The sequence below is a fragment of the Eleutherodactylus coqui genome, chromosome 5, assembly GCF_035609145.1.
Source record: "Eleutherodactylus coqui strain aEleCoq1 chromosome 5, aEleCoq1.hap1, whole genome shotgun sequence".
Lineage (NCBI taxonomy): Eukaryota > Metazoa > Chordata > Amphibia > Anura > Eleutherodactylidae > Eleutherodactylus > Eleutherodactylus coqui.
This window is the reverse complement of record NC_089841.1, coordinates 177,025,457-177,041,375: the sequence shown is the minus strand read 5'-3', so window position 1 is coordinate 177,041,375 and position 15,919 is coordinate 177,025,457. Positions and strand designations below refer to the sequence as shown.

At 43.5% G+C, this 15,919-nt stretch overlaps 1 protein-coding gene across 1 annotated transcript; it reads right to left on the bottom strand.

The window, feature by feature from the left end:
- Positions 1-357: 357 nt before the first annotated feature.
- On the bottom strand, positions 358-14,235 carry CFAP73 (cilia and flagella associated protein 73). The gene is made up of 7 exons (XM_066603823.1): positions 14,139-14,235; positions 11,824-11,929; positions 10,612-10,716; positions 8,774-8,974; positions 6,990-7,211; positions 4,295-4,453; positions 358-713 (listed from the first exon to the last, which is right to left on the bottom strand). The coding sequence occupies exons 1-7, from the start codon at positions 14,192-14,194 to the stop codon at positions 627-629; spliced, it is 936 nt and encodes a 311-aa protein (XP_066459920.1). The 5' UTR covers positions 14,195-14,235; the 3' UTR covers positions 358-626.
- Positions 14,236-15,919: the final 1,684 nt, after the last annotated feature.

Sequence of the window (15,919 nt, the reverse complement as noted above, 5' to 3'; positions counted from 1 at the left end):
GGCTTATCCCTCTTGTTGCCAGCACTGCACACAGCACCCCCCTTCATTTTCTGCATATTATCATTGAACTGGTAATCCCTGTACAACTACCATGTTAAACTATAGGGGTGATGTAAGCGCTGATGATGCTCATACCAAACCACGGTCCCTGTTTCTGTTTAACATCCTTTACAGCATGAAAGCTAAATACGGGTTGTAATGAGACCATTTTGATATAAGGCTCATATCTCCTTGCACTCTTTGAGGTTTTTGGTAATGTTTTTCCTTAACAGCAGGTGGCGCTGAAGCAGCTTTCTCATTCAGTTGCTAATACATTAGTGTTTATACAGATCCGTTACCATATTGTAAGATAACCCCAAGATAATATCTTTATTAGTTCACATTTAATATGAAATCTGACAAGTACAAAAAGGCCCATAATATAAATCACTTATTCTATTGTTAGCCCAGCCCATCTCTACATGTGCCATAGAAACAAAGTGTAATAGCCCCAGTACTGACAACAACCCCATAAACTGGCTGGTTCTGTAGGTATATTCTGCATGGTGTGAAGTATTTTGGTAAGAACTGTGATCTCCTTTGAACTTTGGTCTATGCCCCTTCCGGATCTCCCAAGTATAACTAGGTCAGTTCGTGGCGGGCACGGTTGTAGTCACGTCACTCTTCTTCAGATCCTTAAATATAGCATCCAGATCCATGAAGCACATTTTAATCTAAATGGAAAGGAAGGTGGTACATATGTCAGAAAGTACAATTCCCATTAATGTAGCTTTAAACACCCAAGATTGCAGACCAAGTCCATTCTGCTTTATTAGAATCTAGTTATGTTCATTCCATTGTTCTTACAGTGACATCTGTTCTTAAAGGGGTTTCCACGTCTGAATTACTGATGACCTATCCTTAGGTTAGACCATTAATAGTTCGCTGGTGCCCCCCTCCCCTCCCTTTACTGCACCGACCTGGGCTGCTGCAGGCACCGCTCCCATTGAAGTCAGCCTCTAGAGACTAATTCTCCCAGGTGCAATGCTTTCCTCTAGGACAAGCAGCTTCAATTGCAGGTTGCATGACAACAGGAGAAGCTTATGGTCCCACATCGCAGCCAGTACGTGGGTGGATTGTGGCAGACAACCTCGCAGTAATGAATTAAGTGATCACTGGCTGTTCAGTGTTAATGACTGTATGGTTTTAGGCAGACTGTGTGGCCATTAACCACCTACAGCTAATATACATTTAATTCATTAGCTAGCCATGCAGACTGGCTTATGGAGAGTCGTTGCCACAGAGCTGATGCAACCTAGCCGTATGGCGACTGCTATGTGGGACCATACCCTACGGGTGCTGTAACAGGTGTTGAAGCCAAAACCAGGTGTGGATTCAAAAGAGAAGTCTCAGACCTTTTACGGTATCTTAACACAGGGTGGAAATGCTGCAGGATTTCTATGGCATTTTCACATCCAAAAGTCAAAATCTACACTGCTGGAACTCCGCTGCATAGCAGAAGCTGTCGTCAGTACGCCCCGGCACTTTATGGCCTTTAATGAGCGCCAAACTGCTGGTCAGGTGATGCAATAGTTTTGGATGCAGAATTTGCCATGGAATTTTCGCACCATGTGACTGTACCCTTTAACTTTCTCTCCTTGTATGGTCTGGCTTCAAAAACAGCACGTGTGGCAGCACCCCTACAAGCCTTGGGATAAACATCCAGCATCTGCTAGAGTAAACTCATATTTGGGAAATGGGTTACAGAACAGCAGTTTTCAAACGTTGATCCAGGGACTATTCTGGCTCCCATTATGGAGTCAGGAAGGAACTTTTTCCCCCCAATTGGGCTATATTGGCTTCTGCCTCTTTTTTTTGCCGTCCTCTGGCTCAACGGGGGTGGATAGACATTGTATATTACAATAGGTAATGTGGGTACTCGCAGCCATCAGGCAATTATGGCATATGCCCTGAGTATTAGCCCCTTAAGATCAAGTCCTAGTTTGGTACTTAGGGAGACAGTGATTTTATGGGGGCACTTTCTTCTCCACTTTCGAAAAGTCAAAACTTTATTTTTCCGTTGACATAGCCATATGGGGGCTTGTCCGTTGCATGGTGAGTTGTTTTTTTAAAAATTTTTTTATTATTTGTATCATTTTTGGGAACATATAGGGCCACAGTCATTTAACTTTTTAAGCCAGTTTCTGGCATTAAAAAAGCTGCAACTGAGTGCAGGCTATATCCACAAAGGAAACCAGAGTACAGAAGTTTTTCGAAAGCTGGGAAAACTGGATTAACATATTGCCCCAATGAGTGAGGGGCACTATTAATGAATCCTTTAAACTAACATCTTGGTATGTAGAGAAAATATTGGGGGGAACCTCCCCGATAGTCTTGTGATTGATGTGATCTTGAGGGCCCCACTACACAAAACTCTTGGGCGCTATCCAAACCCTGTTCCAGCCATGCGGGAGGGGAGAGACTCTAAAACAAACTAACCTTAAATCACTCATGAAGCCAACAAAGATTCCTATTATCTAGTTTACATTTGTTCTAAAGGTCTCGCTACAAGACCTCATACCTCTATTCCTACCCTATCCTATCCACCCTGCCGCCCCTCCCCCCTCCCATCCATTGTTTTCCCAAAAACTCTTCCTTTGTTTGTTATAAGCTAAACTTGCATCCTCAGAACCAGATATATGTACCATAATACTTGAAAATGATTACTACAGCATCTAGTATGCTATTGTACCTCTATCATGTATAACATGCATCTACACCTTACCCTACTCATGAAAAAAAAAAAGCCACAACTTTTGGCATTCTGTACTTCTGTCCACCACTTTTCCAAAAACGGGGAGTAACTATCAGACCAACACATTTTTGTATACTTTATGCCAGAAGCTGGCAATTATACACCAAGTTGTACCTGGTATACATTCCTGTATAGAGGCACGGAGGTGGCTATATGTGCCTAATTTATGAAAAGGCATTGGAAATGCAAGGCTTAATAAATTTCCCCCACCCTGTATAGCTTTTACTAAAGGGGTTTTCTGAGATTTATTTATATTTTTTTAATTTAAAAATAGCTCTGCCTACTATAAAACAAGAAACAGGCCTATCCTCATCGGGCCCGGCTGCGGGTCTCCCTTCTGATGTCACATTTACAGGACGCCACAGGCGCTGCAGCCAATGACAGAGCTCAGCAATCAATTAAAATTAACAAAAAAAAAGCATTTGGGCTCCATTTTTTTTGCCTTTTTCTTTTACATACATTTTATCCTGCACAACGAAAGCTATGTTCAATCTATTGTATGGATGTGGTTATATCAAATTTATTTATTTCTTTTAAACACAAGAAGGGAAAAGTGTGCAGAAGTGTTTTTTTAACCTCTTTCCATAGGCCCATTTACACCAGCCGATGATCGCTTAAAAAAAAAAAAAAAAGCGGCGATCGTTTTAGCGATAAACGTCGTGTGTAAATGTGCGCCCATCGTCCGCTTTTCGGGCACTGTTAGCTGATCGTTAAATTCAAGCTAACCTAAAAATCGTCCTTCACTTTTAGCTGACAAGTAGCTGATGATCGCTCAAAGCTGTCACTCAAACTGTCGTTTGAGCGATCTTTGAGCAATGATCGGCCCGTGTGAACCAGCCTTATGTTCCTGTAGGATAGTTGAACCTGTGATGTACTGCAGTGTATTATCTCCATTCATTTACATTAGAAGCCATTCACTGGTGTCTGATTGCAATGGAAACCCATTGGGGTCAGTGCGGGAGCTATTCCCTCTGTTAACCTTGCACATGCCACAATCAATATTGGTCGCAGCATGTAAGGGCTAACTGGCGGGAATCTCCATCCCAGTGAGAACCCATAGCTGTCAGTCACAGCTACCTCCAGGTCTGATGGCGCAGGTTCACTTCCTGAGCCTGCACCAGCCGTATGCTGTACAGGTATGGCATTTCACAGGAACGCTTTGCTCCCTCCGTTGCAGGATCCAGAACACTTACCTGGTCATGTTCTCACTACAAGTGCCTATATAGGCGCTGTACTTTAAAAAGAAAAAACTTTCGTAAATCAATACTACAAGCGAATATAAGAAAATTTGTAAAAAAAGTGCAATTAAGTATCCCTTACAAACAAGAAGATTTTCTGCAAAGCATATGACTCCTTTAACTTATGGGAAATATTGGGAAGGGGAATGTTTTATTAGAGGTTTTGTTGAGATGCTCTGACTTGCAGTGGGTAGACTTTTACTTGCCGCCTGTGCTTTCAGACAGAGGGGTTATGAATAATGCATGTCTAATGAATAGTCACCTTCTCCAGCTGCAGTTCGGTGTCCTCTATAGATATGTCAGACTTGATATGCATCTGTTTGGTGATTGTCTGGAAAAGGTTCAGCGCTGCCATCCTGATGCGACCCAAACGGAGGGTATTTTCTGCTGCTGTGTTTTGAATTTGTGCCCAACTTGACTCCTGAAAAAGTTTTCCTTACATTACTGATATGTCTTTGTTTTGTATATTTGTTTTACAAAATGTACAACTGAATAACACTATAGTGAAAGTGCATAAATGAAACTCCCGATAGCAGGGCCATAGGCACTTTTAGTACTCGCACCCGTTACAGAACCAAGCTTACTACATAGACACAGCACCAAAAGCAGGCTTATTACATAGACACTGTAGTAGAACCAAGCTTTTTACACAGATACGGTACCAGACCCAAGTTTATTACATAGACACCTTACTAGAACCAAGCTTACTGCATAGATACGGCACCAGAACCAAGAAAAATACGGAAAGTGCACAGTCTATTACACTACAAACCATGTGGATGAGATTTCAAGACACTGATCCAAATGCTGTGGGAAAAATCTGCAGCGTAAATTAACCAATAGTGCAGATTGTAAATTTATTCTGCAGACTTTCACCTCTTCGAATGAGGAGATGAAATCCACAGCGAATCTGCACCAAAATACGTGGCAAATCTGCATGTAAAGATACATTTTGCACCGAAAGACAGAACCCTAAACCATTCCATAGGCTGCTATCTCAGAAGGTTTCCGTTCGTTTCCAACATTTTGGCCAGACAGAATAGCATATATTATTTTCTATGGAAAAATGCTGGAAAACAACCAAAAACCTATTGAAAGGGAGACCAAGGGTCTGTTTCAGAAATGACAGCCTATGGAGCCATCCAGGGTTTCGTCTGAATGCAGTTTTTGGCACGCTAGATGGAATCCTTGAATGGGAAGCCTAGATGGATCTGGAAGATTTCCGTGGGTCTGCTGACTCTCCCCGGTGGGTGATGTTTGGGGACAAGAAGGATAAGGCATGTTGCATGTCAACATGACCGATTCCTTGTTTCCATCAGAGGTAAGCCTCCACCAGAGGCATCCAGCAGCAGTGTATTCCCAACAATGCAAAGACATCAAAGACTGTCTGAGCGTGAAAGTTAATATGGGGTAAGTCAGAAGACTGGTATCTAAGGTGTATGGTCACCTCAACAGTCCCCATACACATACACGTTCAATACCTGTTGGCTGGATATTCATTCGGCCAACAGCTATTTCCCCCATCCCCCAAATACATTTGGCCAAGCATTCATGCGGTTTACGAAAAAACTCGCAGCCAGACGCCTCCGGCGGTGGCTTATCTTCAGGGGGGGGCAAAAGGATCAGTTGCTGAAATTCAACGCGCCCAATCCTTCCTTCCTCCGACAACATCTGTTGGGGATACATTGAGAGGCCTCTCCCCCATACACATTGAACAGTCATCTAGTCCCACTGAAATTGGCGACTTCGGATGACTAAAGTCTAATGTGTATGGGGCCTTAAGAGCTAAAGTTTAAATAATAACGGAAATACTATGAATAATGATATCCCAAGAAAACGCCATACAAGCCGGTTAATGCTGAGAATTGGGTCCCTGGTCATAATCAATTGCATGGTAGTTCTGATTTACATTCTGAAAAGGCTGGGCACCCTGCAGGGTACAATATTACACAATACATGATGAGACAGCTTTTTGTATTAGTGCTATCTTCGGCACACTACAGTTATTCTCAGTGTGACCTCTATTGTCAAAACCCTGAGAAATGCTTTAGGGAAATATTACATGTCATATCATGTGCGCCACGCTTTCTATCAAATGAAAAATCCTTGTGACTTGTAATTATGCTGCTGGCAAATGTAAGAAAAAAACAAAAAACCTACAAAAAAGTTGCAAGTTATCTCAAAGTATAACAAATGTTGACTATAATCACGTGCATAAGGGGTAACGGTGAATACACTCTGCTGCATAGAAGTGCATTGTGTAATAAAATCAGCCGCAAGATATTAGAGTGTTTTCTCGAAAATAAGACTCAGTCTTACATTAATTTTTGCCAGAAAGGAGGTACTAGGTCTTACAATACTTACCTAGCAGGCTCGGTCCAGGTCCCTCCCGCTGCTCTCCAGAGCTCCAACACGATTCCTGCAGTCCTTAGCCGCTCATACAACATCATAAATCCCGCCTCCAAGAAGCGATGGCTGTGATTGGTTCTTTGACTGATGCTCAGCCAAACAATGCAGTGCGGGATGAACCTCTTCGATGGCTTCGACTGGTTTATCCACCGCTGCTAAGCCAATCGACAGCCATTGCATTGTAGAGGCGGGATTTATGAATTGGCTGAGCTGTGTCCAATCACAGCCATCGCATTGGTTCATCCAGCGCTGCATTGATTAGCTGAGCAGCGGTCGAAGAAGCAATCACAGCCATCGCTTCCTGGAGGTAGGATTTATGAATTCCGTAATCAGGAAGTGATGTTGCATGAGTGGCTGAGGACTGTGGGAAGCACGTCAGGGCTCTACAGAGCAGTGGGAGGGACCTGGACTGAGCCTGTTAAGTAAAATATATATATATTTTTAATGTAGTGTAACTAGGACTTATTTGGGAGGTAGCGCTTATATTTCAAACCTCCTTGAAAATTAGGGTAGGGCTTATTTTGGGGGGAACAGGGTAGCATACTCACCCATTCGAGAACCACAGCTCCTGCACCTTCCAGCCTTCCCTGCAGATCTGCTATCTGATTATTGAACTCCAGGATCTGACTGTGTGCCTCTTCCTGGTAGTGAAGCAATTGCGCCCGTTCCCTCTCAATCCTCTCCTGGTGCTCCAGCTCCCGCTTCAGCAACTTTTCTTGTGTAGCCATTAAAGTGTTAAACCGATCAATCATCTCCTGAACTTCCTGAAACTAGAGAAAACGTACGGCGTGTTTATGGTTTGGTATTACTGAAGAATACATTTAATTTTTTCTGAAAAAAATTCTGTTAGATTTTATAATGATTACCAACTTGAACACCTCGGCCCGCAGGCTCGCTCTAGGGACCGTTCCCATACAATCTACTAGATTTTGGATGCAGAACCTGGACCAAAAATCTGCACTGTGCAATGCAGTAAACGGGGTTTAACAAACTCAAAGCATCAGCAGCAGAAAAAAAAAATCCATGCAGCACGACCCATCCGTTTCAGATGTTTTCCAGATTTATAGCGGATGTTAAAGCGCAACCGTCGGTTAAAATTTTTTTTGGTGTGATGTACAGAATAGGGGACTATAAACATTTTTGTAATATATTGCAATCACACATTTTTACTAGAAAACCCCTATTCAGTTATGCAACTGGGAAAAGTCATCGCTAGGAAAATCCATCTTCAGCTAGCTGCATTACACATTAAGGATCTTCCTTCTTCCCCGGCATGTGTAGTGATAACTCCATATCACACTTTATTAATAATTGCTGCTTTTTATTTTATTGCTATACATGCATATGTCCCCAATAACTGATATTCCTGCTGCCTTCTCTGCCACTTCTCCCCCGGTGCTGTGAAGAGAAGAAGCCTTCCTTTGTTGCCGATGACTTCTCTTCACATCATGTCCGCACCCCACTGGGACCCAAAGCACTATGACAGTTGTCATCCCCTTTCTCCAAACTATTTACTCACTCTGAAATATTGCTAAAATTTGACTCGAAATGTACCAATTCACTAAGGGATCAGGTTACATGCTGCCTTTACAAGTCTATGGAGGAGGAAATAACTGCATAGCGAAAGAGAGGCAGAAACCTACAGACGCTGCTGCTAGTACTATTATATCAGTTATCCCACCGCAGTACTGGATTCATAGCTAGACTTCTGTATAATGTCCTCCGTGCTACTGCTTCGGAGGATATGCTACAGTGAGATAGGGGAGCAGGATCTCCTCTTCTCCGTGTGTACTGTGAGCAAGACACATCATAGCAGCTTGTCCTCACCCACCAGCTCAGGGGAAACTGAGAAGTAGTGATCAGGGGGAAAACTTACTGGTAAAAAATGCCATACACAGGTAATATAACGGACAGAAATAGTGCTACGCCTCATGTACACACACAGCAACTTATACTGAAGAGTCACCTGAAATGACATGTTTATCAGCTTGTGTGCTTCATTACAGAATTCCTTTTAATTAATTTACCTATTGCCTCTACTTTGCTAGCTTTATTTTCCTCCAGAGGAATATAGGATTCCACCTGTATAATATTGTGGGCAGTATATCTGCCATCCATACAACATAGATCCCAAATAAGCTAGTGTGCTGTAACCTTCCCATTATAGCACAGCAGTTGGGTCCTAAGTTCAAACCTGACTATGCCGTGTATTACAATGGTGATTGCACGTATGTTCGTTCGCTATATTCCTACGGACAGAAGAAATATCTTGCGCACTCACTGGCCTGCACTGGATTACTGCATACATAAAGGCTTTAAATGGTCTCCTTACCTCTTCAGTCCGCTCCAACACCGTCTGCAGGTAGTGTTGATACAGGTTATTCTTCTCCTGGCGGTGTCGCAGCTTCTCCTTACGGGTCTGCAGCCGTATGTTCTCAGCCTGTAAACGTATTGCTTCTCGCTCCTTCTGTGTGGCCAGGTGCCGCTCGTCACCTGCTTTACGTAGCGCACGCTTTCGTTTTGAGTCATTTTCCTAGAAAAAAAAAAGTGTACAGTGTGAATTTCACCAATATGTATACACTGCTCTCTATGTGGCCAGATTTGACAACCTCCTAGAAGTTCTACTGTCCTGACAGACATGGTGACTCTGCCCTCTGTATACCTATACAGATTCCCTATAGGAATGCTATAGCAGGGCTGCTTTAGGCATCAGGAAGCAATAATATTCGGTCAGGAAATACCAGTGCTTTCCTCCATTACTTCAGCCAAGTATGAGCAGGATTCAGAATATCTAAGGCAACACAAATCGAAAAAGGATTCTTAGACCCCAACTTTTATCTTAACCCTTTCCAATCCACTATCTGCCGTCTTCAGACATTCTGATTGAAGGCTGTACAGCTCCGATGTCGGAAGACGTCCGGCAGGGTATTCTTACTGTATGTTACTGGCCGCTCTGTAGTCGTGGGCCTCTCCGGCATGTCCCATACCGCAGTACTGGCTCTAGCCGGTAGATGGCGCCATTGTATAATGGCAGAAAGAGAAAACCCCTATAGGAAACCCTGAGTCCAAAATTGGATTGCAAAGGGTTAAACAAAAAGTCATAAGCAAATCCCTGGAGTTTCTGTAGTGGATGTCCACTTATGGGCTTTCAAAGTGCATTTAAGCTATTATCTATGAGTAGTGCTAATCTACATTCATTTTCTTTAACCCCGTGGTGACATCCGCCGCACATGTTCAAGATCACTACTTTATCCTGGAACATTATATACAATGAATAATGAAAACCATAGGAGGAGGGGTTTGCTTTTGGTTGAACTTCCCGAATCCCGTGACTATTGAGATGAGGCCACCTTATTATTTCATCACAGAGTCAAGTGTCAAAATAAATGGCGATTTATTCAGATTCCACTTTAACACGATTAAAACAATCTTACACTGTGGGCTCCTACATTTTAACCCTTCGAAGAGCATGACGTACTTGTGCTCTGGATGGAGCGCTAAAATGTCCTCTCGCAAGCGGATCTACACTCCTAAGGCCTCATGTGCATGGGTGGGTTGGATTCCACATGTGATAGCCTGAAGCGGAATCCGACCCTGCCCGCGGCCGAGGACTCTGCTTACCTGTCCGGGTCTTCTTTTCTTCTTTACTGCGGATGTGTGCGGAAGCGCCGTCCGGCGCACATGCGCAGTAGAGTTTTTTTTTTTCCTTTTTTAAACTCCTGCTTTCCCCGCAGCCCGTCTGCAGTGTCAGCTGCGGACGGGCTGTGGATTGGACGGCTTCCATTGGCTTCAATGGAAGCTGTCCGTGCGGGAACGGCACTGAAATAGAGCATGCTGCGATTTGATTTCCGCATCCAAAGATCCGCACAAAAAAGATGGCAGGTCAAAAGTTCTGAGCAACTCTGAAACTCCTTCCAGTTTTCTATGAATGTACAAGAAGCTTCCTAAATACAGATATTCAAGTGTAAATACATTAATCTGCCCTACTGGACCTCCGTTCCTAAAAATGTGTAACAAAATGTAATCAATCACATCTCCCTGCGGATTTATGGCCAACAGGACCGGCTTTTTTTTGTATTTTGATAAATGAGACTTCATGCTTCAAAGAATAAGAATCTCAATGTGAATGTCTTCACAGCAATCTATAGAGTAGAGCGGCCGCTGCCTCACCTTCAGGAACTTATCAAACTTGAACAAGGAATCCTTGAGTTTCTCCTCTTTGTGCTCCAGTTCTGCACGGCGCTGCTGCAGACTCTCCGCCTTCATCTGAAATTCCTGTCAGACACAGTGAGACAACATGAGGCATCTTACAAGGCCACTCTCAGACATGTGATTCTTACCGCAATTACTGTACCACGGCGTTTTGAACAACGTGGTACAACACTCCCAATTGATTTCAATCGGGCCTTGCAGACCTGCGCTTGAATTTGATTTTCGAGACCTATCTGCTCTATTTTGGCTCATTTTCACGCTTTTTAACGCACTTCATCGCCCATCACAATGATGGGGTGCGTTAAAAAGCGCTGTCAAACACCGTAACCTGCGTTCGAAAACGCAGATAAAAATCGCGACAGAATGCAGTGATCAAAAGCGTGGCGTTTTGCTGTCGCCGTGTGCGAGTGTGCCCTAAGGGTGGGTTTACATAAGACAACTATCGCCGAATAGTCACTGGAGAAAGACGCTACAGCAAGTTGTTAGCATATAAGGATAGAACTGAACAGCGCCGGATGGACACCATTGACTATAACGTGGTCCGTTCGGTTTCCGCTCAGCTGCCCGGCTTTTAGATGGAAGGAAAAGCGCTGAATGCAGCGCCTTTTCTTCCAGTATTGTGAGCTGGATCTGTGGTTCACAAATGCGGCTGAAAATACCGGAAATGCAGCACTTATTCTTTTGTCCAAAAGTTGAGCAGCGGGGCGGAAAGCAGGCAGAGCCCACTATAGTCAATGGAGTTTAGCCCCGCACTGTTCAGTTCCGTCTATAGATGGAGCTGTTTGGCCGCGGGGATTCCCCTTTCCTGCTTCATGAAAGGAGCAGAAAAGTGGAATCCCCAGCACAGATGTGAAACCCCCCTCAGGGCTTATTCACACAACCGGATTTCTGCAGATATTTTGGATTGTTAAAAAAAAACCATTTTTTTAACATTCACACAGCAGCGCCCCATGTAAATGGATTTAAATACGCTAATTAAGATCAGGACTCGATCGTGTCAAAAATTCATTCATGCGTATATACACTGCTTATGGGCGAACGTAACAACGCATGCGGTCCTGTGAAGGAGGGATAAGAGTTCTACTATACAGACTACTGATGTGTCAACTAGATTTATGGCAACTCTTGTGTCTGTATAGAGAAAAAAAAAAGGAGAAATATGGGATTGACCTCTTTTTGGGTGTTTAAGGCTTGTTCAACTTCAATCATCTCCCGCTTCTTCTCCAGAAGTCTTGTAGCTGGGGTCAGGAAGTCATCCTCTCGCTCTGGCATTCGCCTTGAAAAGAAGACCAATATCCCATTACTACACCAAGACTTAACGTTATCCTCTATTATAGCACTATTATAAGCCCAGCCACAAACACCAACTGGCATCTTCTGGCCCCTGCGCCACAAATACATACTTGTGTTACCCATTCAGCAATGCAGACTGGCACCAGGCTCGGGATGGAAGTATTGCTCCACTGGGGAAACTTTACACTACTTTTGAAGTACAGAAGTTGACTAAACTGAACGGCACAAATCATACGGGACAATTCAGCTCTGCCTAGTTGGATCTGCAAGGAGATCCTATATTTTGTGAAGGTGCTTGCAGGGAAGCAGCGGGCAATATAATGGGTTCCATACCGGTGCTTTACTGACCCACAAATAAAACGTAATGGGCAGACTGATCAGTAGTGCTGTAGGATACAAGTGTTTATCAGTCATTGAAAATGGGGCAAATTGTAGCAAATTGGCACAGGTGGCATGATAGATGAGGCTCAGCATATCAGACATACTGCTCTTCCTTCTCATTGCATCAGGATATTGTCTCTTAGAATGGCGCACATTTTTTAACCCCCAGGACGTATTTATACATCATAGGTATGTGGGGTTAATGTGTCTGCAACAGGTATTAATAGATTTTCTGCAGAAATGCCATAGACTGCAGTACTGAAGTATTTCAGTATATGGCACAAGCAAACAAACGATTATATGTTAAAATCCCCCATGGAAACTAAAAGAAAACAAAAGGTTTATTTTTTTTATTATAAAAAAATATAAAATATTAAAAGTTTACCCCCCCTTCCCTTATTTATAATAATAATAATAAAAAAACAAGACATATTTGGTATCTAAAAGGCTGGAATCACACGAGGCAGAATTGACGCAGAATATCCATGCAAAAAGTCCGGACGTCAATTCCGCTCACGGCTCCTAATCCTGGAGCCTAAATCTCATCCACATGCTGCAGCCAATCCGTTGCGGCCAAACCGCACGAAAAGTGACATGCGGCGAGGAATTCAATCCCGCAGCATGTCAATTCTTTTCTATTTTCCGCAGTGGCCTCTCTCCTCTCTATGGGGAGAGAAAGCCACAACGGAACGCCGACGCTAAAGGCCGCAAGTTTTGAAGCTGCGCTTTTCCAGCGGAATTCTCGCGTTTTTTCGGTGCAACCATTCCAGGAGAATTCCACTGAAATTCCGTCCTGTGACCCCAGCCTAAAAATCTGGTGAAAATGACATTTATCCCTCACGGTGTACATCGACAGGAAGAAATAAAATAGATACACAACGCCAGAATTTACTTTTTTAGTCAACTCGTCTTCAAGAAGAAATTTAATAAAAAGCAATCAAAAGGTTATGTGTACTCCTAAATACTACCAATAGGAACTACAAAAAAAGTGAACCCTCACACAATCCCATTGATGGAAAGATTAGAAAAATGTAAGTTATGGCAGTCAGAAAAATGGCGCTGAAAATAAGTTTAAAGGCTATTTTCCAAAAGTAGTATAGCAAAAAAATAAATGAATTAGTCATCATGGAATGGTACGGACCGCAGAATACAGTTATTGTGTCACCGCAGAGTGCATGATGTATAACCAATACCCACCAAAGGTGCCCCAATCGCATCTTTTTCACTCCACATTTTTAAAACTTTTTCAGTACATTATAGGGTTCATCAGAAAGTACAACTGAAAAATACAACACGGCCCGCGCCAAACAGATTCGTTGGCGGAAAATAAGTTACGATTTCTGAAAGTGGGGAGTAGAAACCAAAAATAGAGAAAATAAGACACGCCTGAATCATTAAGGGGTTAACATATTTGATGGCTTCAATCTGCGCCTTTTTTTGACACTTTTTTTTAAAGCGGTTGAGATAGATGTAAAGCGTAAGGCGATGATCCCGCCCATATTGGTATGAGGGACCAATGATGTTCTGTTTATGGGGGCTGCAGACTGCCCACATGGCTGTACTGAGAAATGCAGGATCGTGCATGCAGGATTTCAGCACGCCCGATCCTTTGCTCTGGCTGTACCTCCTGGTAGATGATTCGCAGTAAGGCTGAAGGGACTCCCCTGAAAGTACGGGTCACAATGTGCCGTTATCTCTGCAGCTCCTCCACTGCTGGAGGGGAATGATTAACCCCAGAGGGTCCGCGGAACAGCTGATTGCCCTCACCGCCCCCCGTAGAGACCCTCCCCAGGAATGGCGGCCAAGCTCACACCAGCAGCTGCTCCTCGAACGCCGCGCGGAAATATTCCCGTAGTTCACCCTCCATGCTCCCGCACCGGCTCAGTGTACTGCAGTTACCATAGAAACGTTCCGCCTCCGTCTACGTCACTGGGAGACAGCAGGAAGTCTCCTAGCAGCCATCTTTAAATTGGGCAAGGTAAGCCCTACTTGAGGAGAGAGCAGTCAGCGAATGCTCGGCTGTTCCCAGAGATTCCGTAACAGTGTATCAGCCATGGCTGCACATACTGTGTGGTAGAATATCAGTCACAGAAGCATTTGCTCTGCAGTTTCTTATTCACAATACATGGCTTTTGGTTTATTTCCATGTGCATATATGAGGAGAACTTACTTTAATAATGAATTATATGGCAGGGAGGGAACATAGCTCGAAACTGTAAAAAAAAAAAGTAGAATTGGTTCAAAAATAGGCTTTAAAGTGGGCACCCCGAAGTATGATTTAAAGGGTTAAAGGGGTTGTCCCGCGGCAGCAAGTGGGTCTATACACTTCTGTATGGCCATATTAATGCACTTTGTAATGTACATTGTGCATTAATTATGAGCCATACAGAAGTTATAAAAAGTTTTATACTTACCTGCTCCGTTGCTGGCGTCCTCGTTCCCATGGAGCCGACTAATTTTCGCCCTCCGATGGCCAAATTAGCCGCGCTTGCGCAGTCCGGGTCTTCTGCAGTCTTCTATGGGGCCGCTCGTGCAGAATGCCGGCTCCGTGTAGCTCCGCCCCGTCACGTGCCGATTCCAGCCAATCAGGAGGCTGGAATCGGCAATGGACCGCACAGAAGCCCTGCGGTCCACGGAGACAGAGGATCCCGGCGGCCATCTTCAGCAGGTGAGTATGAAGACGCCGGACCGCCGGGATTCAGGTAAGCGCTGTGCGGGTTGTTTTTTTAACCCCTGCATCGGGGTTGTCTCGCGCCGAACGGGGGGGGGGGGGGGGGTTTAAAAAAAAAAAAAAAACCCGTTTTGGCGCGGGACAACCCCTTTAAATGCATTTGGGCCACTGATCTAATACAGAGGGTGATGCCTCACATCAAATACAGTTGTGTTTAGCCCGGGCCAAAGTGGTTCAGGGCATGAAAAATGGCATTAAAGTGGGTAGACTGCTACTTAATATTGTGCTCGCCCGTGTGTAGGTAGCCTTAATAAGTGATAAAAAAGAGTTCAGAGAAAATAGGTATATTAATTATATAAATTTAATGATAATCAATAAAAAGTTTTTTCTACCGTTTACAATAATCCTTATAATGAAATTGTTAACATCATTAAAAAAACGTGCATTATTTACATGAAGACAGTAAACTACATTGTATCTTGGAACATAAGTTTGCAGGAAGACTTCCACTATTGGCAATATTCTGCTTGTCAGTTGGACTAGTAGTAATACGTGGCTGATGAGTGTACAGTAGGTTGTTATCGTTGCTGCCGTTCTATTTGTAAAGAATGTAGTTTTGCAAAACCAACAAAGAAAGTTTATAATACCCAGAATTCCATTAATTGTAACATTCTAACATTGTCTGTTTGATAACATGTTCAGCTTGTAACCTGCAGGATGTCCACTGAAAGCCCAACACCTCTCAGATGTTAATCGTGCTGGCCATCCATACGCCTCTACAGCTTTCCCGTACTTTATAACGTCCATGAAAGTGATGTAAGTTCATTTTCTTTAAGGGTATCTAGGGGATGTGTCATCCATTAAAAGGTGGTGATCGTAGAAAAAAGTTGTTAAACAGGGAAGCTAAGTGGATCTTTGAAT